The sequence below is a fragment of the Hemitrygon akajei genome, chromosome 23 (assembly GCF_048418815.1).
Source record: "Hemitrygon akajei chromosome 23, sHemAka1.3, whole genome shotgun sequence".
NCBI classification, from domain to species: Eukaryota; Metazoa; Chordata; class Chondrichthyes; order Myliobatiformes; family Dasyatidae; genus Hemitrygon; species Hemitrygon akajei.
In genome coordinates this window covers 19,417,440-19,443,068 of record NC_133146.1, presented here as the reverse complement: position 1 = coordinate 19,443,068, position 25,629 = coordinate 19,417,440, and the positions used below count along the sequence as shown (strand labels likewise).

At 53.6% G+C, this 25,629-nt stretch overlaps 1 protein-coding gene across 2 annotated transcripts in view; it reads right to left on the bottom strand.

Annotated features, from left to right (window-relative positions):
• LOC140715218 (uncharacterized) overlaps positions 1 to 23,950 on the bottom strand; it is a 51,725-nt gene extending 27,775 nt beyond the window's left edge. For both annotated transcript variants that reach the window (XM_073027087.1, XM_073027089.1), the window contains exons 1-23: positions 23,818 to 23,950; positions 23,079 to 23,227; positions 22,046 to 22,066; positions 21,163 to 21,180; positions 20,898 to 20,924; positions 17,168 to 17,230; positions 16,374 to 16,451; positions 16,186 to 16,221; positions 14,743 to 14,778; positions 14,024 to 14,077; positions 12,140 to 12,175; positions 12,004 to 12,039; positions 9,872 to 9,925; positions 9,408 to 9,443; positions 7,915 to 7,968; positions 6,843 to 6,881; positions 5,090 to 5,155; positions 4,140 to 4,190; positions 3,613 to 3,681; positions 3,155 to 3,172; positions 2,826 to 2,867; positions 1,793 to 1,867; positions 1,228 to 1,287 (exon numbers count right to left, since the gene is read on the bottom strand). In XM_073027087.1, the coding sequence (XP_072883188.1) occupies positions 1,228 to 1,287; positions 1,793 to 1,867; positions 2,826 to 2,867; positions 3,155 to 3,172; positions 3,613 to 3,681; positions 4,140 to 4,190; positions 5,090 to 5,155; positions 6,843 to 6,881; positions 7,915 to 7,968; positions 9,408 to 9,443; positions 9,872 to 9,925; positions 12,004 to 12,039; positions 12,140 to 12,175; positions 14,024 to 14,077; positions 14,743 to 14,778; positions 16,186 to 16,221; positions 16,374 to 16,398 (787 nt within the window). In that variant the 5' untranslated portion in view covers positions 16,399 to 16,451; positions 17,168 to 17,230; positions 20,898 to 20,924; ... (2 more) ...; positions 23,079 to 23,227; positions 23,818 to 23,950. The remainder of the gene's footprint in view (positions 1 to 1,227; positions 1,288 to 1,792; positions 1,868 to 2,825; positions 2,868 to 3,154; positions 3,173 to 3,612; positions 3,682 to 4,139; positions 4,191 to 5,089; positions 5,156 to 6,842; positions 6,882 to 7,914; positions 7,969 to 9,407; positions 9,444 to 9,871; positions 9,926 to 12,003; positions 12,040 to 12,139; positions 12,176 to 14,023; positions 14,078 to 14,742; positions 14,779 to 16,185; positions 16,222 to 16,373; positions 16,452 to 17,167; positions 17,231 to 20,897; positions 20,925 to 21,162; positions 21,181 to 22,045; positions 22,067 to 23,078; positions 23,228 to 23,817) is intronic.
• Between the last annotated feature and the right edge of the window lie 1,679 nt (positions 23,951 to 25,629).

The window sequence follows — 25,629 nt, the reverse complement described above, 5'->3', positions numbered from 1 at the left end:
TAGAGGGACATGGTTGTGTACGTCGTAGATTCTTGCAGGTCCTCGTGGGCACAGCAGAGACAGGTTACCCCAGAACCGCACATCCCAGTTAGGCCTCAGTCCAGGTCACCTCACCGCAGGAGAGGTGACAGTGCCAAGGGAATTTACAAGAACATTGCCCAGACTGGATGCCAGGACGGAGGAGGGCGAGGAAGGTTTTGCGGAGTTGTGTAGATTCACGAGGGGTGAGAGCTGTGAATAGGAAGGCTTGTTTCCTCAAAGGGGCTACAGACTAGGGAGGTGGGGGGGGGGCGAGACAACAATCATCGATGATAGTTAGAGCAGAGGTGGAGAGAGGTTTCTCCTCAGAGGGTGTGGGTCTGGACAGAGAGGGTGAGAGAGGCAAGGACTCCACCAAATGTCACCAGTGGGGTGATGTATGCAGTGTAGGGATAAGCTGCAAAGGATTCCTCTACTTACTGTCATTTAGTGAAGCGAATCATTACTTGTAGAGAGTAATGTAAGGGTTAATGATGTGGTGTAAGGGTTAACAATGGGTGTGAGTGTTAACCACAGGTGTAAGGGTTAACACGGGGGTGTAAGGGTTAACGGCAGTGTGTAAGGGTTAATGACAGGATGTGGGGTAAATGACAGGTGTAAGGTTTAACGACGAGATGTAAAACAACAGGGTGTGAATGTTAATGATGGATGTAAGGGTTACCAATGGGTGTAAGGGTTAACGGCAGCGTTTAAGAGTTAACGACAGTGTAAGGGTAAATGACAGGTGTAAGGTTTAACGACAGGGTGTGAATGTTAATGATAGGCATAAGGGTTAACGGCAGGGTGTAAGGTGTAACGTGTAAGGGTTAACGACGAGGTGTGAAAATGACAGGGTGTGAATGTTAATGATGGGCGTAAGGGTTACCGATGGGCGTAAGGGTTAATGATGGGCGTAAGGGTTAACGATGGGCGTAAGGGTTAACGATGGGGTGTTAAACAGGACTGTAACGATGGGGTGTAAGGGTTAACAACAGGGTGTTAAACAGGACTGTAACGATGGGGTGTAAGCTAATGTTGGCTGTGGTGTCGGGTCAGCATTAGGGCCGGTGGAACTGTGGGACGGTGCTGACCCCTGGCTGCCCAGTGGAAGACCCGGCAACTGATCACCCCAGTCCCCACGCCGCAGGGGCAGGAGGGCGGGAAGGGTGAGGTAGGTTGCAGGGAAGGGGGCAGAATGAAGATTCCTACCGGCTGCAGATCGCCCGGGAATTCCGGGAGCACCTGGGATTCCAACGTCCCCTCGTTCTCCTGATAACAGGGAGATACAGAAAGTGAGCAGGGGCTATGGACAGGTGAGAGGGGTATGAAGGGAGTCTCCTTCTCCAGCCTTCCACCTTGCCCTCACCCTCCCCTCTCCTCTTCTACCCTCCCTTCCCTCTCCTCTCCTTACCCTCCCTCCCCTCACCCTCACTGTCATTGTCCCCTTCCCCCTCCCACCTGCCCTCCACTCCCCCACTCCTCCTTTATCCTCCCCTCTCCTCCCCTCACCCTTCCTTTACTCTCCCTCCCCTCTCTTACCCCTCCTTTACCCTCCCCCATCACTCCTTTACCCTTCCCTCCCCTCCCCTCTCGTTCACCCTCACGCTCCCCTCCCCTTTCACCCTCACCCATCCCCCTTTCCTCACCCTCACCTCACCTTCTTTCACTACCTCTGCTTCCTCACCCTCCCACCTCCCCTTCCATATTCTCACCCTCCTCCAGCCCTCGACCCCACCCTACCCCTTTGCTCTGACCCAGTCCCGGGGGCACTGACCTTTGTCTCCCTTGTATCCACGTGGTCCAGGTGGTCCTGGGGGTCCTGGAGGCCCTTGGGTGAGCCTCTCTCCATCTAGGTGCAAGAGCAGGGAGTGAGAGAGAGGGAATCACTGTTGGGGGGGGGGGGGGGGTCACTGTCCGAGGTGGGGGTGGAGGTGACTGACTGTCCGAGGTGAGGGGGTGCTTGTCCAAGGAGTCACTGTCTGAGGGGGATTACTATCCAAAGCGGAGTCTGAGGTGGGGGTGTCATTGACCAAGAGGGCCTTACTGACTGAGGGATCAGTGACTGAGGGTGGAGGCACTGTCAGAGGGGGATTACTATCCAAAGCGGAGTCTGAGGTGGGGGTGTCATTGACCAAGAGGGCCTTACTGACCGATTGATCAGTGACTGAGGGTGGAGGCACTGTCAGAGGGGGATTACTATCCAAAGCGGAGTCTGAGGTGGGGGGTGTCATTGACCAAGAGGGCCTTACTGACCGAGGGATCAGTGACTGAGGGTGGAGTCACTGTCTGAGGGGGATTACTATCCAAAGCGGAGTCTGAGGTGGGGGTGTCATTGACCAAGAGGGCCTTACTGACCGAGGGATCAGTGACTGAGGGTGGAGGCACTGTCAGAGGGGATCGCTGTCCAGATTCAGTGCCGAGCTCAGCATTCGCTCTGCGGCCATCACTCTCCCAGCTGGGAAATGTTGGGCACCTGACTTCTAACCTGGGATCAAGGGTCAAGGGTAAAGGTCTCACCATGGGCTCTCCACTCTAGGAGTGCCTCCTGACCATGTCAGAGCGGTGAACATCTGGGTCAGAGGGACAGGTCTGGGAAAGAAATTCTTCTTCCAATTGTGGAATTGAGGGAGGGGGAAGGGAGGGGCGGAGGAGGGAGTGGCAGTTGGAGGGGGAGGAGGAAGAGGGGAAATGGGAGGGGATGGGGATGGGGTGTAGCAGGAGGAAGGAGTAGATAGTGGAAAGGGGAGGGGAGAGGATATGTTGCAGAGAGCCGCGCATCTGGAAGGGGGGGGGGTGAAGACACTTACCCTGTGCGGGGATGCCTGGCTGCCCTGGATGACCCCGCTCACCTGACAAAACAGAGCAGAATCAGTGTCCGGGTCAGTGATCCCCACCCAGGATCAAACCCTTCCCCCCTCCCCGACACTCTCCCACCCCCATTCCCTCCCCCAACCCGGAGATAATCAATACGCCAGCACACTTCAGAGGAAGCAAGATCTCATCACCAGAGCCCAGGGAACGACTCTTCACCCCAACCTTGGGAACTCCCCCTGACCCCGACCCTGTGAATGTCCCCTGACCCCATCCCCAGGAATGCCCCCTGACGTTGCCCATTGTTTCCCACCACCGCTCTTACCTTTATATCCCTGGAGTCCTGCAAAGGAATTAGTTGGAACATTTATATTAATGCTCTGATACATTGCCGGACATTTGACCCTGCCCCACATACAGTATCCAGTGTCCCCTGCCCAATGACCAGTTGTGGGGTTTAGCCCACCGTCCACAGTCCAGTGCTGTGGTCAGTGTAGTGCCCACAGGCCAGGTCAGTGATCAGGGCATGCTGACCCCGGCTCTGGAGCCCTGGTTTCTGTTACTTCAGCAATGCTGGAGGGTATTTCCGGAATTCGACTCTGGAAATGGAGACTTTCACCCCCATGGAGTGGTCCGACAGTCAGCCCAGCGAGATGAGGTGAGCCACAACTCAACCATGTTCTGACCCGGTGCAGAGTGGAGAGGGAGGGGTGGGGACAGAGCTGGGAGTCTGAGGGAACATCCCAAGGGCGGGTGGAAGTGCTGAATGTGGTGGGTGTGTACCTTGGTGTCCTTGTGGTCCAGGGGGTCCAGCGGGTCCAGGGCGTCCAGGAGGGCCGGCCACTGAGGCTCCTGCAACAGACCATGTCATCAGAAAGGATTACACACTCTTACTCCCTCCCAAACCACAACCCCATCATGGGACCACCACCCACATCGAGGGCAGCCCCCAACAAATCCCTGGGTCGCCCCACCTGAGACAGAACCACTCCAGGCCTAGGCATGGATTCACACTGTGGGAGGGGCAATACCGAGGGAGGGACGTACTGTGGGGGGCAATACTGAGGGGGGGAACCCACTGTGGGAGGGGCAATACGGAGGGAGGGATGGTGGTCTGTGAATAGGGTGGAGATTGGAGTGTAGTGCTGGGGAGATGAGTGGGGGGGGGGGTTAAATTGGTGTTTGTAATGGATGTGGAGCTTGGTAGGGGAGCCGCAGGGAGATAGAGGCTTTGGCTGAGAGGGAGGGGAAGGTGCACTGCATCATGAGCAAGGGTGTGGGTGGGGTCCAGCCTTTAACCAGTCACTTACCTTTCGGGCCTGCAGGTCCCTCAGCACCCGGGGGTCCAATAATACTCTCACCTGTGGGGGAAAGATGGGCAGGATGATATCAGTCTGGGCCTGTTGACACTGAATTATCCAAGAGAAGGTGAATAGGGTAGGGAAGGGGGGAAGGGTAGAGTGGGAGAGAGGAGGGAAGCGTAGGGGAAAGTGGTAGAGGGAGAGATGGACGTGGGGAGAGGGGTAGGGATGAAAGAGATCAGAGAGCAAGATGAAGTGGGTGGTGAGGAGGTGAGAGAGGGATGAGGGAGAGATAGAGCAAGGTGGAGATAGAGAGAGAGAAAGATGGGGAGAGTGATAGAAAGAGGGAGGGAGAGAGGTGGAGCAAGATGTTAGTATTAGGAAGTGACAGCAGAGGGTTAAACCCAGTTCCAAGTGAGTAAGACAAAGTTTGTCAGGATCTGACACAGTCTAAAGACCCCTCACACCATTTATGGCTGCCACAGGGATAGCCTGGTGGGGTCTGAGTTCAGCATACGTAGAGTGGGAGAGGTCGTAACCTCTTAGGTTCTGGTCACACTTTCCACCCCACCCTCATTGGGCGCCCGGTGCGGAGGGTGTTGCGTCCGTCAGGAGGACCTCTTCATTGGCCTGCCAAACAGGATATGTCTGTGCCCAGGAGCCCCTGGAGGCAGAGCATGTGGTGTCCACCTGCTTTTTGGAGACCTTCTGGTCTGCAGGGACAGGAGTATGCGCTGGACATGGATGGCTGTGTTTTAGTTTGAGAATGAAGCGAAGTTTAAGAGACCGGGGCTAAGTCCCTGAGTAAACTCCCACTGCAGCTGAACTCCAGGGCCAGCAGACATATGGTGGTCTTGCTAGTCACTAAGACCGCACTGTACACAGAAACCCCTCCTTCCCTGGCCCCCTTGGGGAAGGCAAGAACTAGCCCCCCCCCCCCAAACACGTCGGATACTCACCTGCTCGTCCTGGGGGTCCGGGAGGTCCTGGTGGTCCGGGAGGCCCTGATATGGCAAGTGTCTTCTCTGAACCAGACAGAGAGAGAGGTGACATCAGCACACAGTCATAAACAAACAGCCGACACTGGACACCAAACCCCCCAGACAAACATACAAGATGGCAACAGAGTGGATAGCCAGAGACACTTTCCCTGGCAGCAATGGCTGATAGGAGGGAGCATAAATTTAAGGTGCTTGAAGGAAAGTAGAGGGAGGATGACAGAGAGAGTTACTTTTTTTTAATATAAACACAGGAGAGGTGGGTGCTTGGGACACCCTGACGTAGTGGCAGATACATTAGGGACAAAAAACGGAGGGCTATGTAGAGGGAAGGGTTAGGTTGATTTGGGAGTGGGTTAAAAGGTTGACAGAGCATCGTGGGCTGAAGGCCTGCACTGTTCTAGGAACCCCAGTTCCTGATGGAAACTCCACAGACACCAAACCCACACTGTCCAGAGGGAAAATCCGCTGACATTGAGTCCCAGTCACTCGGTAGGGACGGATTCCATGCGAGGGTTGCAGCCTCACCATTCTCTGGGTGACTCCACGCTCCCCACACTCTCTCCTTGCCCCTTGCCCTCATCCAGCCATCCCCATTCGAACCGCCCTCCTGACACCCCCACTACCACAGCCCGGCTGCGAAAGGAGGATAGCAACCCCATACCACAAAAACACAGAGCTGAGAAGAATTAACAGTGAGGGAAAAGTGCAAGACGCATGGGATCAGTTTTGGTTGTATGTTAATTTAAACTTAAATTAGAAGTTTTTTTTCTGTTTCTTAGTTTTGAATGTTTTCCTGTCATGGGATGGCTGTGTAAATATGCTGTACTGTATCTGCTCTATGATATGCTGTGCTGCTTTGTCAAATAAGAATAAATAATAATAAAAATTTGAATTACAAAAAAAAACGCAGAGCTGCAGGAATGGCAACAGAAGCTCACCCCAGGAGACCGGCTACACTTGGGGAAAGTTTGAAAGGCTGGCCGAGAACGGAGGACCCCGGCAAGCTGCTGTTGGCAGCCTGTGCCCCATTCGGGGTGATGAGCTTAAGTAAATCCATGTCACACCCTTCCCGATCCAGACCGGAATGTTGAAATTCCAGCCACTGCCATGGACCAGGACCAGTTAGTCTCTTGGAACGGTGGGGGGGGGGGGGGGGGGGGGTGTGAGGGTGTGGATGCGGCGGGGGGGGGTGAGTGTATGGATGGGGATGAAATGGGGTGAAGGTGTGGCTGTTGATCACTGGAGGCCCATCGTTGGGGTTAGTGTGCCCACAGAGGTGGGCAGAGAAGGTACAGACGGCTGTAAGATTTGTCCTGTCTATGTACAACAGGCTCTCAATAGGCTGAATGATCTCGACTTTTTCCTGTAACATCAGGCTCTCAGTGGAGGCTGAGCAACACACACAAAACGCTGGACAAATTCAGCAGGTCAGGCAGCATCCATGGAAATGAATAAAGTCAATTTTTCGGGCTGGGACTCTTCACCGGGTCCTGATGAAGGCTCTCGGCCCCAAATGTCGACTGTCTGTTCCTTTTCATAGATGCTGCCTGACCTGATGATTTCCTCCAGCATTTTGTGTGCGTTGCTCAGGATTTCCAGCAGCTGCAGATTCTTGCATTGCAATGGGGCTGAATGGCCTTCTACTGTCGACGTACAACAGGCTCCCGATGGGCTGAATGGCCTCCCCACATCCCGAACCCAGCCCTCTCACCTCCAGAAGTGATGATCTTTCCTGGAATTCCGGGCTCACCTGCAAACAACAGATCGGTGAGACCATGGATGAAATCCACTGACTGAACACTCCAACCCCAGTCCCAGCAGATCCTAACCCCCCCCCCCCGCCACCCTACAACCCAACAGACCAACAGGTTCTCCCCCACTCCATCAATCCCCTCCACCCCCACACCTGATACCAGCAGACCACTCCCTAGCCTAACATACCCCACCCCTGGAACTATCTCCACAAACAGACCATCACCCTAGGGCCGGGCGGTCAAAGGGGCACACCTGAGGGAGGGAGGGAGTGCCGAGGGAGGACGGGAGAGAGTGAGGGAGGTAGGACAGGGGGAGGGTAGAGTGACATTGAGGGGAAGAGGATGATGGTGGGAGGATGGAGGGAGAGAGACAGGTGGGGGAAGGGGGAGGAGTGATGCTGAGGGAGGAAGGAGTGACTCTGAGGGAGGGAGGGAGGTTGGGGTTTGGGTGAGTGACATTGGTTGAGGTGTGGAGGGAGGGGCGAGAGACACTGAGACAGGGGAGCAAGCACAGGCCCGAACTCTCAGTGTGTTGCAGTTCACCACCGCCGTTTCCACGGACCCCGGACCCCATCTCAGAACAGAAAAGTCATTGACGACGACGATGGCCCCAATCACCGATTAATCACTGATTAATACATCACTATTGTGGGGTCTGGCTGAGCACTAATGGCCTGTGGCCCCTAAAGCTGCTTCCTCACAGCCCCAGAGATATGGGTTTAATCCTGACCTCCAGCGTTGTCTGCATGGAGTTAGTACATTCTCCCCCTCGTGCTCCAGTTTCCTCCCACATTCCAGAGGTGGGTTAGTTGGCTGCTGTGAATTGCCCGCAGTGTGTGGGTGAGGGGAAGAATCTGGGGGGGGGGGGTAATGGGGATGTACAGAGAGTGGAATGGCATCAATATACATGGATGGCTGATGGTCTGCATGATCTCAGTGGGCCGAAGGGCCTGTGCCCTGGAGGGCTCATTCCTCCCTCCCACATGGGGTCTCTTTCACCCAACTCCCCCCAGCACAGTCCATACTCACCAGGGACTCCGGGGTCTCCTGCCATTCCCGGTAACCCTCGAGGTCCTTGTTCACCTGAGGATGAGAGCAGCAGTTAGTGGGAAGTGTTCATTATGGAGCGACCCACAGTCAGGAGCAGGAGGGTCCTTCACCGAAATGGTCTGGGTTCCTGTTTCCTTCCTGTTCCCCAGACACTTCCGCTCCCCACACACCAGATCTCTCCATATCTGCCCTTGAAAATAATCCACAAACGTCTCCCTGGCAGAGAATTCCCAAGTTCCACTCCCCTCACCACTGCCTTACCTCGGTCAGCACTCATTCGGAAACCCTAGCCATGGGTTTAGGCTCTCAGCATCAATCCCATTTGTGCAAACTGATATCCCAGCAGATCTCCTTCCACACTTCTAACCTCACCCTTCATGAGGGCAGGGGGCCCCTGGGAGACAATGTGGGGAGAGTGGGGAAGAGGACACACAATGTGGGGAGGGTGGGGGGGGGGAAAAGGGACACAAAGTTGAGAGGGTGGAGGGAGGGGGACACAAAGTTGTGAGGGTGGGGAAGAGGACACACAATGTGGGGAGCATGGGGGGGAAAGGGACACAAAGTTGAGAGGGTGGAGGGAGGGGGACGCAAAGTGGGGGGTGGAGGGAGAGGGGACACAATGTGGGGGGGTGGAGGGGAAAAAGGGACACAAAGTTGAGAGGGTGGAGGGAGGGGGGCACAAGGTGGGGGTGGAGGGAGAGGGGACACAACGTGGGGGGTGGAGGGAGGGGGACACAACGTGGGGGGTGAAGGGAGAGGGGACACAACGTGGGGGGTGAAGGGAGAGGGGACACAATGTGGGGGGGGTGGAGGGAGAGGGGACACAATGTGGGGGGGTGGAGGGAGAGGGGACACAACGTGGGGAGGGTGGAGGGAGGGGGACACAACGTGGGGGGTGAAGGGAGAGGGGACACAATGTGGGGAGGGTGGAGGGAGACATGGTAGAGAGAGTACGAGGAAGTGGAACACACTGTGGAGTGGGTGGGCAAAGTGGGCACAGTCTGGACAGGATGGGTGTCTGTGGAGAACATGGGAACCCCTGGGACACACTGCGGAGAGTATGTGTGGAGGTAGGACACACTGTAGAGAGGGTAGAGATCTGGGTATGGATGAGCTCTGGGATCAGTTTGGTATCCAGGACTCTGGGCCAAGTGCTTGGAGATGGGTTAGTATGGTCTGTATGGGCTGAAGGGCCTGTTATCATGCTGTGTGAGATTTAATTTCCCATCATCAAGTAATATTGATATCCTCCATTCTTTCACCGCTCTTCCCACTCTCCCCGTTCTTCCCCCATCCCCTTGGATCTGCCCCTTCTAGCTATCTGTACCCCCACATCCCTCTTGTTCTCACAATCCCCCAAATCCTCCCTCACCCCGCCCCCACACCCTCCCTTGCCTTCACAGCACCCCCACATCCTCCCTTACCCTCACACCACCCCCACACCCTCTGCCCTCAGTCCTGAGCCCTCGTACCTCGGGGACCACGGATTCCATCTGCACCAGTTGTACCTGAGTGAGGGAAGAGAGTGTTTGAGCTGGGTACAGACAAAGGTGACCCTCACAGTGACCCCCTCTTCACCCACCACCTCTCACCCCAACTCTATTCCCATTTCCCACTCCAACTCTCCCCACTCATTCCACCCCTCTCCCCCAACTCCACACCCACTTCCCACTCCCCTACCCAACTGGCTTTGATCCCCCTGTACGCAGATGTTTGGGTCTCTCAGCCCATTCTAGAGGTTCAAGCAGCTCGGCTCCTGAACCACGAATAACGAGGGGAGAGGGTCATCATTTGCTCTCCCTCCCTCTAATGACCACCAATGTCAGAGCACTCCCAGGAGGGGGTTTGACACTGCCCCTCCCACCGAGACCACCGAGGTCTGGGATCCCTGGGAGGTGGTGTGAGGGTAGGGTGGGAGGTTGACAAAGTAACTCACCCTTCTGGCCAGGCTCTCCTGTGGCCCCAGGCGGTCCCCGAGGACCACTTTCACCTGTAACAGAAGGACGGTTAGTGTGGAGCAGCCCTGAGTTGGGTGTATTCTGGAGTCAGGTTATAGAGCAAAATATTAGCTTCAGCAACCAATCTTTCCACCTGAACATGGATAATAGTTTCATGTGGATGCCAGGTAATTGAAAAGCAGACGATGCTGATTAACATTCATTTTGGGTGTCTGGAGTGTGGGTGTGGAGAATGAGGTGTGAAAGTTATATGTAATTCAAAGGAAGCACTGTAGATACATTGTAACTATAGAATTGTCCTTTGATCTTTAGCATATAAGATGTCACCTAATATTGGGCCAAGTAGGCCTCTTCCTCCAAAAATGTCTCAATATGATGCCTGCTGCTCGTTTTTGTTCAATTAAACTACTTTCAGTGTCTCTCTGGTGACTTTGTTCATGTTGCAATACCCTGGTCAGCCCTGCCTTCCTTCAGAACAGGATCCAGGCCCCGGGGTGGGCCTGATCATCTCTTCCTTCCACTCTCCCTCCAGCAGGTAAACATCCTTCTCTCATACGGAGGGAAGTTGAGGTGCCAGTGATGGCTCTCCATACCGTCCATCACTGGCAGCTACGGAAACACGGCCCGGCTGCTGATTGGATGATTCAGTTCAGTCAATCAAGCAACATGGGCCCTGCTTACATTCTGATTGGCAGAGAGAGTGTTGCAGTAGATTCCAAACCACCAATGATAGAAGCCAATGGTTTTTGCAGAATAAATTGACCGGGATGGTGGCCCTGTTCAAAGTGATGTGATAGAGGTGTGTGTACAACATAATAAGAGGCATGGGGGTGGGGGGGAGAGAGCACAGCAGAGAGTTGTTTCCCAGGATGGAAATGGCTAATATGAGAGGGCATAATTTTAAGGGGACTGGAGGAAAATATAGGATGATGGCAGAGGTAGTTTTTTTTTACTCAGAGTGGTGGGTGCATGGAACACACTGCCAGAGGTGGTGGTAGAGGCAGATACATTAGGGAGATTTAAGAGACTCTTAACTACATGGACAATAGGAAATTGGAGCGCTACATGGGAAAATGATTAGATTGATCTTGAACTAGGTTAAAAGGTCGGCATAACATTGTGGGCTGAAAGGCCTGTACTGCGCTGTACTCAGTGTCACATCATCACTGGTCAAATCTTCTCCTCCCCTTTCACCTTTCTGTAGGGACTATGTCTCTGGGATTTAAGCTCCATGCCTTCAGGGTCAGGCAGTGGAAAGGGAGTACAGAGAGGGATATTTAGCAAGTCAGGCATCATCTGTAAGGAAAGAGACAGAGTTAACCCATCAGGTTCTTTCTCCACAGACGCTGACTGACCTGCTGAGTGTTCTAACATCTTAGATTGGTACTGTTTTGCACAGAAGGGGAGGGTCGTACAACGCAAAAGGTCCTGGTAAGTGCTGGGATCCATAAATATGGTGGAACGTGTCAGCTGGCCAAGGATGGAACACTACCTCCCCTTCATCCTTCATGTGGAGGGTGCTGAGGGACTGTGCTGGGGTCCCAGGAAAGGGAGGGGGCCTCAGCTCCAGGATTAGGTGGGAGGAGACAGAGAAATTCTAGAGAGCAGGAGATTTGATGCAAGTGGACGAGATCATGGTGGGTTTAGAATTGGGGAGAGAGCCAAGCTGTTCCCAGTGGCTAGTAGTCAAGAACCAGAACAGCAAGGGCAGGGCCATGGGGGAGAATGGGAGAGAGAGGGTAAACTTGCACAGAGGCTGTTGCTGGTCTGGAACTCAATGACTTCAGGGTGCAGTTGTAATTAATTTGGAGGGGCCATGGGAACAAAGCAAAAGAGAGGAGCAACGGGATGTTACTACAGGACAGCATGGACCCACAGGCTGAATTGCCTCGTGTTCTGGATGTGACGTGACAAAGTTGGGTGCTATTAACTCTCAGTGCGGCCATTAGCTTCTGATAGTTCTCCAGGGTTCAGCATGTTCCCAAAGACAGAAGCCAGAGTGCGTCCAGGAGAGGCCACCCCCACCCATATCTTCAGCCTCAAAGCTACCCGAGCTAATGCTGGCTGCACCATGAAATGGACCATACTTCAAAAAGGACCAGAGACTCACCCTGTGCCCCGCGAGGTCCTTGTTCTCCTGTGTCACCTGAAACAAGGAGGAAGAGATGAAGCCAGCAACAACCTACGGAGATTCACCTGCACTCAGCACTGAGGCCTTGCAGGAACTGATGAGGTGGAAAGTTTACCTTTGGATCCAGGAGAGCCACTTGGTCCTCTGTCACCTGGAAGAGAAGGAAAGAGACATTGTGATTACAGAACTTCGTCAATAGAGAGGTTGTCCTCCGAGAGAGCCCACCCTTTCCTCACTTTCCTTCCCGTTTTAAGGTTCACTTGTGAGCTCCCAGTCACAGTGACTTGCTTTGGCAACATTCTCCTCTGCTTTGCTGGGCCTCCACTCCATAAGACCTTAAGACATATGAGTAGAATTAGGCCATTGGACCCAACGAGTTCACTCCGCCATTCCATCATGGCTGATTTATTATCCCTCTCAACACAATTCTTCTGCCTGCTTCCCATAACATCCTTCCCAATCAAGAACCTATCAACATCCGCTTTAAATACACCCAACGACATGACCTCCACAGCTGTCCTCGGCAATAAATTCCACATCTTCTGGCTAGAGAAATTCTTCCAAATCTCTGTTTTCAAGTGACTCCCTTGTATTCTGAGGCTGTGCCTTTGGTTCTAGACTATAGCAAACATCCTCTCCATTCTACATCCTCCTTGACACAACTGGGGATGGTTCCTCCTTGTTCTCTCTGTGAAAACAGCTCTCCTTCACCTCTGCTGTGAGGTCATTCACCCTGGGCTCCCTACCCTGCTGATGAAGTCCTCCACTGCTGGGACTGTTCCAGGTAGCCTCCTCCACACTCCAAGTCCTGGACACCCATTCCAGTTGTGGGGCCCAAAACTGGGGCAGCCCTGTTGCTGGGACCCAATCAGAAGCACACAAAGGTTTTCCGATTCGAGCACCGATGGAGTCATTTTGTGATGTCGCTTACTAGGGGTGATTGATATGTTCATGGCCTAAGGTAGAAGGAGTCAATTTTAGAAAACCTAGTGCACTTATTTTTCAACATAGTCCCCTCCTACATTTACACACTTAGTCCAGCGGTTGTGGAGCATATGGATCTTGGACCTCCAGAAAGTGTCCACAGCAGGGGTGATTGATAAGTTTGTGAACTAAGGTAGAAGGAGGTGAGTTATACAGCTCTCATTACATGCATGTGCAGGTCAACTCTTTGAGTGATTGTGCAGAAAGTCTGAAGTTAATAACTCATCTCCTTCTACCTTAGGCCAAAAACTTATCAATCACCCATCTGTGGACACTTTCTGGAGGTCCAAGATCCGTATGCTCCACGACCGCTGGACTAAATGTGTAAATGTAGGAGGGGACTATGTTGAAAAATAAATGTGCTAGGTTTTCTAAAATTGACTCCTCCTACCTTAGGCCACAAACTTATCAATCACCCCTCGTATGTTTCTCATTCATAAAACTTAAGAGAAAGGAGCAAGAGAAGGCCATTCTGCATCTTGAACCTGCTCTGTCCATCATCAAGATCTATCCTAACACTCTCCCATACCCTTTGATTGCATCAATATCCAGAAATCTATCCAAAGTCTTCCTTCTGGATGAACTCCGTGACTGAGCCTGCACTGTGCCCCAGAAAGAGAATTCTGCACATTTGCCACCTCGGACTGAACATAACCAACCCCTAACTTTGAGACTCTCTGAGCCCTGGCTCTTGAGGAGGGAGCTGAGTGGGACTTGATGGAGGTTTCTACCACAACGGAAGGGTTTGGTGGGACAGAGACAGAGAGACTGTTTTCTCCTGTGGGGAAGAGGGTAACCAGAGTGAGCAAGAAGTCCAACAGGGGAAGCAGCAGGAACATCTTCACAGTGTGGTGGGAAAGTGGATCTCATTCCCTTGGTGAAATGAGACAGGGAATGACTCGAATAGAGGATGACCACTAACACCATCTGGATGGGCTGAACAGCCATTTCTGCACCCAATCTGAGCAATCCCTGAGCCAGGCTGACTCCTGGTTGGACAACCCCGAGTGCTTACCTTTAGGACCTGGAGCTCCAGAATCACCCTTGAAGCCGGATGGTCCGGGAGAACCTGGAGAAAGACAACAAGGTGATTATTCACCTTTGCCAGTATGGCATGGGTCCCACATATGGGACCTCAGGGACTGATGCAATTAAGAAGAAGGCACATGAGTTTGAGGAGATTTGGTACATCACCAAAGACTCTAACACATTTCTACAACTGCAGTCTGGAGAGTATCCTGACAGGTTTTGCATCACCATCTGGTTTGGAGACTGGAAGAAGCTGCAGAGGTCTGTAAACTCCGCCAGCTCCATCACGGGTACTCGCCTCGCCAGCATCGAGGACACCTTCAAAAGGTGATGCCTCAAAAAGGTGGCATCCGTCAGTAAAGACCCTCACCACCCAAGGCATGCCTTCTCCTCTTTCCAAGTATCAAAGAGAAGGTACAGGAGCCTGTAGACACACACTCAATGTTTTAAGAACAGATTCTTCCCCTCCACCATCAGATGTTTGAACTGCCCATGAACATAACAGCATTTGCTCTCTCTTTGCAGTATTTATTTATTTTATACATTCTTAATTTAATTTATAGTAATTTAATTTATAGTAATGCTGCAAAACAACAAATTTCATGGTGTATGTCAGTGATGATAAACCTGATTCTCATTGTGATACCAAAAGGCAGGCTTGGACAGTGCTTTTACAACAGACGTCGGTACAGGATTGTAACTTACCTTGATGGCCAGGAGCACCTAGTTGTCCCATTGCACCTGCAGGAAGAGAGAAGGAATGAAGTGATGGGTCACAGTGTTTGGGGACACACCCAGACTGGCGGCTGATCTGGGTGCTTTCCATCTTCTGGCGGGACTAGACCGCAATGAGTGACATATCATTCCGGGGGAATTATGACAAATTATGCAGTTGCATATTCATTATCTCCAACTCTTCCATATGCTGGTAGACTCTCCCCTCCCTCATCAGCCTGTAGCTCCTCCCAAACTCTCCCCTCCCCATCAGTCAACAGTCCCTCCCAAACTCTCCCCTCCCCATCAGTCAACAGCCCCTCCCACACTCTCCCCTCCCTGATCAGTCAACAGCCCCTCCTACACTCTCCCCTCCCCATCAGTCAACAGCCCCTCCCACACTCTCCCCTCCCTGATCAGCCAACAGCCCCTCCTACACTCTCCCCTCCCTGATCAGCCAACAGCACCTCCCATACTCTCCCCTCCCCATCAGTCAACAACGCCTCCCACACTCCCCCTCCCTGATTAGCCTGGTCCCAATTTGCATCAAAGTGCCCTCAGCCTCTGTGTTCCAACTACCCCATGTGGAGTGAGTTCCACATTTTCTTCACTTCTGAGGGCAGAGGTGCCTCCCGAAATCCCAGTGGAATTTATGAAGATACTGTGTTAAGCGGGACAATGTTTTATGAGAAGTTTCGGGGGAAACAAAGGGGCAAGGAAATGGCTGGTGGAGTATGATGAAAAGTCATGGTAGGTCACTACATTGTTGGTGAGAGACTGAAATGTGTTGTTCCGTGGGCCCTGGGTATTCTTGCACACCAGTCACTACCCTCTACGCCAAAACCCAACCCCAATCTCCTCACCCCACCCTCTGCCCACCATTGAACCTTAACCTCCTCACCCCAGCCCTCCATTCCATCAGACAACCTGCTGCACCACCCTCTAACCCATTACATAAGCCCCTCACCCAACCCCACCCTCTAACCCCAACACAACCCTCACTCAATCCTCAACTCTTCACCCCTCCCTCTACCACATCACCCAAGTCCCACACCCATTCCCATCCATCTCCCAATGCAGATGCACCACTAGCCATTCCTCCCTCTGCTCAGAGATTCTCCATGAGTGTATCTTCACTGGGCATCTTATGCGCCGTGCAGACCTGGCCTCACCTTAAACACATTCCCTACCTCTCCCTCCATCCCTCATTCTCTCTGCAAAATTCAATGGATCTCCCTTTTCCTGTTCTGATGAGGGGACTTTGACCTCAAACATCGACCCTACTTCTCTCCCCATGGGCTCTGCCCGACCTGCTGAGCGTTTCCAGCATTTTCAGTTTTTATTTTCAAGATCACCTGTTTCTTGCACAGAGTGAGGCCATTCACCCCATCGTCACTCTGGCCTCAGCCACCACAAGCCCCCTGCTCACCCTACCTTTCATTCCTGGGTGTCCTGGTGGACCTACGTCCCCTGGGAAGGGAAGAGAAGAAACTTTTAAAGTCTGATTCAACACCACACAACAGCCAGAGCCCAACACACGGGTCTGTTGAGTGGAATAGGTCCAGCATCTGGGCAATGAAGCAAAGCAGACGGAACGGTCAGCAACAGGAAATACTCCTCACCTCTCTCTCCCTTCTCGCCCTTCATAGTGATCCCAGAATCACCTGGAGGACCTCTCGCTCCCTTCTCTCCGTGCTCTCCTGAAATTACACAAGAAACTGTGATAAAAACTGGAAAGCATCCTGATGAAATACATTCTTCTCTCCACAGATGCTGCCCATCCAGTCTTCCCATTTTTAATTTAGATCTCAACATCTGCACATTTGCACTGTTCAAATAATTCCTTGATCATTCATTGGTCAGTAACATCTCTGTCCCTCCATTGGTCAATTACTCTTATCCCTCCATTGGTCAGTAACATTGCTGTCTCTCCCCAATTACTCTTATCCTTCCATTGGTCAGTAACATTGCTGTCTCTCCATTGGCCAATTACTCTTACCCCTCCATTGGTCAGTAACATTGCTGTCTCTCCATTGGCCAATTACTCTTAACCCTCTATTGGTCAGTATTCCTGCTGTATTTCCATTAGTCAGTAACAGCTCCCTCACTCCATTGGTCACCTACTCCTGTCACTCCATTGGTCGGTTATTACCATTCCTCCATTGGTCATTTGTTCCTATTCCTCTGTGTATTGGTATTGCTGTCATCCCTTGATTGGTCAGCTATTCCTATTCACCCTCCCCTATTGGCAGCTATTTCTGTTTCTCCTTACTCCCCCCCCCCCCCCATTGGTCACCTACTTCTGTCCGTCCATTGGTCAGTTTCAGTTTCCCCTGCCCATGCATTGGTCAGCCACACCCATATCCCTCCATTGGTCAGTTCCTCCTGTCCCTCCAATGGTCAAAAACAGCCCTACCTGCACTTCCTTTTTGTCCTTTCTGCCCATCCTGTCCAGAAATCCCATGCAGACCTGGCAGACCTGCGAAGAGACATTGAAGGGATTCAGAGTCCAGAGGATGGGGATGTTTTACACACCTCCCTCAGAGCAGCTGTGAATGTCATCTCTATTGCCCGGTACCCAGTAAGGGCAGGGGACATTCACAACCAAGGGGAGGGAGGCTGGACATGAGAAGAAGGGTTGGGGATGCAGAGAGGAGGTGAGGGTGGATGTCCTTTTCCTCCTCCACTATTGAGGAGGACTCATTTCCATGTCAGGTCTGTAGGCAAAGAGTGCAATCAGGGCCTACAGACTCAGCCTCAGATGGGGTAGGTGGTGAAGGTGACCTCATGAAGGGTCTTGTTTCCCCTCCATAGATTGGTCTTCCCATTCACCTGTGTGCTCCCGTCATAGAGACAAGGACTTCGGTGCGTCCCAAATGTTCCATCAGTCATGTGGACAACATGGTGGGTCACAGCAACAGCTGGCTAAGATCGACGATGCAGGGGCTCAAGGCCTGAGAGGGGCAGACATTGGTTCCCCGTCTGTAGATCTGGAGGATGTGTGTTGATAGCTCTCCTATACCCTGGCACCGTCTGTAGTCAGAGCAGAGCATACACAGCAGGCCAGGGATCCCACCCTGTGCTTGTTCTAGGGACTGATGTCCTGGGTGTTTTTCAGATGGTGGTTGACAATGTGCCAAACATGAGGCTACTTAATAAGATAAGATCCATGGATTTAACAGGGAAGATACTAGCATGGATAGAAGATTGGCTGACTGGCATGAGGCAAAAAGTGGGAATAAAGGGGACCTTTTCTGCTCGTCTGCTGGTGACTACTGGTGTTCCTCAGGGGATAGTGTTGGAACTGATTCTTTTCACAGTATATGACAATGATTTGGATGATGGAATTGACGGCTTCGTGGCTAACTTTGCGGACAATATAGAGAGAAGTGGAGGAAGCAGGGAGTCTGCAGAATTGACTTAGAGAGATTGGGAAAATGGACAAAGCGGGTGGCAAAATGGAATATAGTGTGTGGTCGTGCAGTTTGTTTGATGGAATAAAGGCATAGACTGTTTTCTAAACAGGAAGACATTTCAGAAGTCAGAGGTGCAAAACGATCTGCGAGTCCTCGTGCGCAATCCCCTGCAGGTTGATCAGCGGAAAGGCAGGCAAACACAATGTCAGCAATCATTCTGAGAAGACTGGGATATAAAAGTGAGGTTGTGACGCTGAGGCTTTATAAAGCATCGGTCTGTTTCGAGCCGCTTATGTACTGACATTAGAGAAGGCCCAGAGGAGGCTTCACAAGAATGATTCCAGGAATGAAAGGGTTATGTATTAGGAGCATTAGGTGACTCTGGCCTGTACTCGCCCAAGTTTAGAAGAATAAGGGGGAACGTCATTGAAACATATCCAACATTGAACGGAATAGATAGAGGGGATGTGGAGAGGATGTTTCTTATAGTGGGGGAGTCTAGGATAGGAGGGCACAGCCTCAGAATAGAGGAATGCCATTAAGAACAGATGAGGAGGAATTCCTTCAGTCAGGGGGTAGTGAGTCTGTGGAATTTATTGTCACGGACGGCTGTTGAGGTCGAGTCATCCAGTCTATTTAGAGCGGAGGTTGATAGGAGCTTGATTAATCAGAGCATCAAAGGTTACGGGGAGAAGGCAGGAGGATGGAGTTGAGAGGGATAGTAATTCAGCCAAGAGCAGACTCAATAGGCCGAATGGCCTAATTCTGCTTCTATGTCTTATAGTCTTTGAACACCGAGCTGGGGCAGTGGAGGTGGTGTGGGTGCACTGGGGATTGCAGGGAGTGAGCCACGTTTCCTTGTCACTGACCCCAGCGGTCAGGAGCAGCCGTGAGGGCATGTGGGAGCACATCTCGGTCTTCTGTTAGCTTGCTGGGGAGATGCATCCTCTCACATGCTTCAGGAGAGTTAATGAAGACCTGGGTCAGGCCTCAAGGGGTGTCACCAGCCTTGGGTAGATAGATTTCCAGCTTGGGGTTTAGTTCTTATTTGTTTGTTTCTTTAGGTTTTTACTTATTTAGAGAATAAGCCCCTCTGGCCCTGTGAGCCACACCACTAGCAGCCCTGGCCTAATCACAGGGCAATTTACAATGACCAATTGGCCTCCTAATGGACACGTCTCTGGACTGAGGGAGGAAGCCTTCGCATGCCACGGAGTGGACATACCAACTCCTTACAGAGGACACCAGGATTACGACTGCAAACTCCGACTGCAATAGCGCCGTGCTAATGGCTACGCCCTGTGGTGCCCTGGAGGGGTGATGATGGGGAGTGCAGTGTCCAAATCCTTCCAGGAGGGGAGGTGCGATAAACGCTGGGAGGATGATGGAGAGAGTTCATGAATCCACAGTGAGATCCAGTCCACACTTGGGATTGGTTCTGTGGAGAGTGTGTTGGTGACCTGGGAAGGGGCAGGGCAATCGTGATATTTGAAAGATTGGGTAGATGCCGTTGGAAAGGTGAGGCTGGATGTATGGACGGAGGTCTCTGTAGTTAAGCGACTGCACACTCTCCCTCTCTCTGGATGGTGGGGAGAGTTTGCTGACGATTCTCGGGTTGGGAATCTCGGAATTAAAAAGTGACGTGGCAGACTGTATCACCATTAGAGACCGTCAGTCTCTCCTTTCGCTGTCAAACAGGAGACATCTGTCGGTCCCTTGTCAGTGAGAGACAGCCTTGTGGCATGTCAAACTGTTGGGTGAACAATAGTTTTTGTTGGCTGCAGATCACGGTCTCTCTTTGGGGGCTTTGCTGGTGTTTGGTGGGGTGGTGGGTACTGACGGGTTTGCTGAAATAGGTGGGGGGGAGATTGATGCTTTGCTGCTGCCTCCACAGGGGGCAAGGGAGAGAGGGCTTTGGGGTTCTAGCGTTTTTCCGTCGTTCGTTCTGCTGGGCTTCTTCTGTTTTTGTGGATGTCTGTGAAGACTAAGTATGCCAGGTTGTATACATTCTCTGATAATAAACGGAACCACTTCAGAGATGGTGATGAAGGGGGCGATGGATTGGACAGACGGGCTTGGCAGAGGAAGCACTGGAGGAAAGTTGGCCTTGGAGTCTGTAGGAGGACATATAGAGAGGGGTTGGAGGGGGGAGATGAGGGGAGGTTGGAGGTGGAGAGGAGTTGATCCCAGAACATTCACCATCTCCATCTTATCCTTCTTTACCATGCGCTCTCACCAGAGGCGGCTCAATTGGAGGGGCGGTCTATAAAACTGAGGTACAGCTCTTTTACAAAATTACATAAGTTTATTTACACAAGATTACAAATATCAAGTATTTAGAAGACAGTGAACACATTCAAATTAAAATGTGATTATTGCCAGTCTATAAAACAGTCAATTTCCTGGGCGGCCCACCGTTCCCAGAAATCTCCCAATGTACCCATTGTGACCGCATGTTCCCCTTCCAAAGACGACCGGGCACAAACATATCCCCGGAAGAGGGGCAGGCAATCAGCCCTGGCAGAGCCCGCCAGCTGCCCGCCACCTGGACCCCTGAATGGCCATCTTACCCAGGCCCAGGCAAAAGCCTGCCAGTTACATCCTTTAAGTGACCCGCCCCTTCCGTACTGGGTCCCCATATAGAGAGGCCAAAGTGTAACTGAAACCCGAGGAGCAACCCCTTCAGGTAGTCAAACAAACCCGAGTTACAGTCTCGCCGTTTAACCATACCTTGTATTCCGGGGACTCCGGCATCACCTGTCAACCAAACAAGCAGAGTTATAGAGCAGACCAACACAGAGTGAAGTGGCTACAAATTTCATACAGAATGGGGGGGGGGGGGGGGGGGAGGAGACAGAAGGGTGAATATCAAGCGGAAAATGAGACACAGAAGGAGGGAGGGAGGGAGAGGTAGAGATTAAGGAGACAGTTGCGAGATGGGTGGGCTGAGGAGAAAAAGTGGATGCCACTAAGAACAGACTGTTTCCTGACTCACCTTTAAGCCCTGGTACCCCTGTGAAATGATGAACAGACAGAGAGAAGAGTTAGACACATTCACTGCGAAGTGGCATTGGTATAAATACTCATTAAAAATGTTCACAGAGATGAGGTGGTGTCCTGGAATGCCCGGAGAAATGGAAGGAGCCCTCTCTGTGGGGCTGGGATAGGTTTGAGTGAAGGAAGAGCTATGGGGCTTATGGGAGGGAGAGGAGTGTGGATTGTGGGACGTGGGGACGGAGAGCTGGATGAGGGATGGTAGGATTTGGAGATTAGTCAGCAACAGCCTGCTTGGACGATGTGAAGCCAGCCCTGTCTCACGCATCCCCTGCAGACTCCTCCCTCTTCTTCCCCTGCTCTCCCCAATATTCCAGCATCTCCCTCACCAATCCCAGCTGATCAGGAAAAGGACCTGTCACCCAACAGACAGCACACAGCTCACGTAGTGCCCACGCCCCAGCTCACGTAGTGCCCACGCCCCAGCTCACCCAGTGATTGCCTGGGCACTTACACTGGACAGGGTACATCGCTGAAATGGGAGGGCTCTTCTTCTTTTCCCTCTCCCCAATTTCCCCCCCTCTCTTCCCCACCTTCCTGCCTCTGTCTGTGTTCCCCCCTCTCTCTCTCTGCTTTCCTGCCCTCTACCCCCTCTTCCTTTCCCTCACCCTCTCTCCCATACTCTTCATCTGCCACTGTTCTCTCTCCTCCACTTTTCTCTCCCTCTGCCATTAACACAGCCTCCAACCCCTCCTACCCTATTCCCAGGGAGGGGCGGTGATCAGGACTCCCTATCGCCCTGCGGAGGGGGAGCTTGGGGACTAATATGGAACCCCGGACTGTCAAGGCAACGCAAGCTGTGGTTCCGCGGCCTGCAGACCCACCTCGATGGCCTCGTATCGAATCTGAAATTAGAGGAACAGAGAGTCAGCTCCGCATGTACCTGATGATTATACCCCCACCCTCCCACCTCAGGGCACCTCTCTGCCCCAGCCATCCCGTCGGGCAGCAGGGTGATTGAGAACTAGACTGACGGCTAGCACCAGGGGCCCGGCCACAGCAAGTCCCCAGGCCTGGCTCCCTCGTTGAGAAGGCCAGAGGGTGGGGAGCAGATGGAGACTGTGGTGGTTCTGTACAGAGCCACTGCCCCTCCCCATCCTCCCTCCACACCCCCACCACCTCATATTACAGCATAGAAAAAGGCCACTCAGCCCATCAGCTTCAGGAGAGCCTATTCCTTATTTGCCACTACCCTATAACCTCCCATCATCTCCAGATTCTACCCCTCACTTACACACTGGGGGGTAATACTCAGCGGCTGATTAATGCCCACTGACCCTGCACATTGTTGGGATGTGGGAGGAAATGAGAGGACCCCAGGGAATCCGACGTGGTCACATAGAGAACATACAAACTCCCGCACTGACAGCCCCAGAGCTCAGTCTCTGGACTGTGAGGCAGTAGCTGGACCTGCTGCACTCTTCCCTCACTCCTTCCCCTCCCTCGTTCCCTCCTCACCCCTCCCTTTGTTTTCCCTCCACACACCCGCCTCACTCTCACTCCCCCCCTCTCATTCCCTCCCTCCCTCCTCCCTTCTACTCTCCCCTCTCACTCCCTCCATCCCTCATCCCTCCCTCTCCATTCCTCATTTCCTTCTTCTCCCTCCCTTTCACTCACCCATCTCATTCCCCCTCACTCCCTCCCTCTCCATGACCCTTCCTCATTCCTCCCCTCTCGCCCTGCTACTCTCTCACCACCACGTCCCCCTATGATCTTCCCCTGCCTCCCTCCTCCTCCCCTCCCTCCTCGCTTTCCTCACCACCACCCCCCTCTCCCTCCCCACTGCCCACCTTCCCTGATCTTCTATCCCAGTGAGACCTCTGGGCCTCTGTCCGTTGCAATGTTGTAGGGTCTCACCTTGATATTCCGGGGGACTGTAGCTTGGCCGAGACCTTCTCCCAGATTTGTGCCTGGATGTCCTCAGGCCGGAGCTTGCTGGTCAGTTTCTGGGTGGGTCGGCGATTCCAGGTGACTGACCCGTTCCTTCAGCTTCCTCATCTCCTCCGCTGGAACCAGAGGGTCAGAGGTCACACTCTGTCCACAGGGGCCGGACACAGAGCTCTGGGGGTGGCGTGGGGTCACCCACTAAGTTCAGGGGTTGTTCCTGAGCTGAGGGTGCACTCCCACCCAACCCCCTCCATCCTGTGCCTCAGCTGCTGACCTGGCTGGGGTAAGGATATACCGAAACCCCCCTCCTCCAATCCCGACCAGAACCTTTCCCAAACCTCCACTCCCACTGCCTCATCCTACCCACTCCCCTCCCTCCCTCTCCCCAGTGTCCCTCCACCCCACTCCCCCAACCCCATTCTCCACCCACACCTTCTCCCTCTACTGCCCTCACAACCCCTCACTCACTCCTCTCCCCTACCTCCTTCTTCCACCCCCCTCCCTTCCCCACCCTGTCCCTCACTCTCACCCCACTCCCCTCGTTCCCTCTCCCCAACTCCCCTCCCCAACCTCTCCCCACTCCCCTCACTCCCTCTCCCTCTCCCACTCCCCTCCCTCCTCAATCACTCCCCGCATCCCAACCCCTTTCCTTCCTCCTTCAATCTTCTTCCTCCCTCCCCCACTCTCCCTCACTCCCCCCATCACTCACACAGAGCGATGAGGCAAAGAGCAGCCCCAGCAGGAACAACCAGGCCAGCAGGAGTCCCAGCAGCCACTTCCACCACGTACAGCAGCGACAGCAGAACACAGGCGGGGAGAGCGTCCATCTCCTCATCCGAGCGGATCTCTGTTGTGGAAGGGGTATCCGTGAGAGGACTGCAGACCGGGGAGTGGGGGAGAACGTGGAGGGAAGAGGGCTTGTAGGAGCAGAGAGGGAGAGCGGTGAGGATAAATGTCAGACAGGCGAGGGAGAGGAATAGGAGGGTGTGAGAGGGAGAGGAGCAAAGGAGTGTGAGGCGGAGGAGGTTGCAGATGGGAGAGGAGGTTGTAAAGGGTAAGGGACCAAGGATCTGGGATGGTGGGGAGTTTTCCAAAGGGTGGGTGCTGAGACAGGGAAATGCAAGGGGGGGCAGGGACTTGGCTGATCTGACAGCAGGGGCACGAAGAGCGAAACAACCTTCTGTTGGGATGCGGTTGTCTTCCATTCCATGGATTACTAATTCCCACCCATCCAGTCACCGGGGCCCACCGGCATGGACTGCGCTGGCTCTAGCCACTTACCCGCGTACGTCGCTTTGTCCTTCGTCTCCAAACCTCCTGAGAACAAACAAAAACACCATTCACCAGGGAAGCAATGGAACTGCGCCAAAGCGCAAGGGTATGACTGGGGGAGGTGGACCCAGAAAGGGTCCAGAGAGAAGGAAGGGGGTAATGAGAGGGGGAAGGGGGGAGGGGAAGAGAGGGGGGGGGAGAGAGAGGGGGGGGAGAGAGAGGGGGGGGAGAGAGAGGGGGGGGAGAGAGGGGGGGGGGAGAGAGGGGGGGGGGAGAGAGGGGGGGGAGAGAGGGGGGGAGAGAGGGGGGGGAGAGAGGGGGGGAGAGAGGGGGGGAGAGAGGGGGGGAGAGAGGGGGGGGGAGAGAGGGGGGGAGAGGGGGGGAGAGGGGGGGGAGAGGGGGGGGAGAGAGGGGGGGGAGAGAGAGGGGGGGGAGAGAGAGGGGGGGAGAGAGAGGGGGGGAGAGAGGGGGGGAGAGAGAGGGGGGGAGAGAGAGAGGGGGGCAGAGAGAGGGGGGGAGAGAGGGGGGGAGAGAGAGGGGGGGGAGAGAGGGGGGAGAGAGGGGGGGGAGAGGGGGGGAGAGGGGGGGGAGAGGGGGGGAGAGGGGGGGGAGAGAGGGGGGGAGAGAGGGGGGGAGAGAGAGAGGGGGGGGAGAGAGGGGGGGGAGAGAGGGGGGGGGAGAGAGGGGGGGGGAGAGGGGGGGGAGAGGGGGGGGGGAGAGGGGGGGGAGAGGGGGGGAGAGGGGGGGGGAGAGGGGGGGGGGAGAGGGGGGGGAGAGAGGGGGGGGGAGAGAGAGGGGGGAGAGAGAGGGGGGGAGAGAGAGAGAAACACACTTGCCAGAGGATATTTCAGTGCTTACAAGACCTTAGGACAGGTACATGCACAGGGAAGGTTGAGGGGGATGTGGGACAAACTAGCTCAGATGGTTAGTATGGATGAGATGGGCTGAAAGGCCTGTTCTGTGCCGTGTAACTCTGCAAATCTAATGTCAGCCAGATCAAGAGACAGACTGTCAGAGCAAGATGGAGAGAAGGAGCGAATAATAGATAGATTGATGGAGAGACCGAAAGACAGATAGCAGAGCAGTTGGGGAGGAAGGGACATCTGAAAGAGAGATGGAGAAAGAAAGAGGCAGAGGGGACATTGAGTTTAGAGTTGGAAAGAGAGGGAGGAAGTGAGAGAGAGAGAGAGAGTGGGGTGGAGAGCAGGGGAAGGGCGAGAAAGGCGGGCGAGAGGGGGGCAAGAGAGGG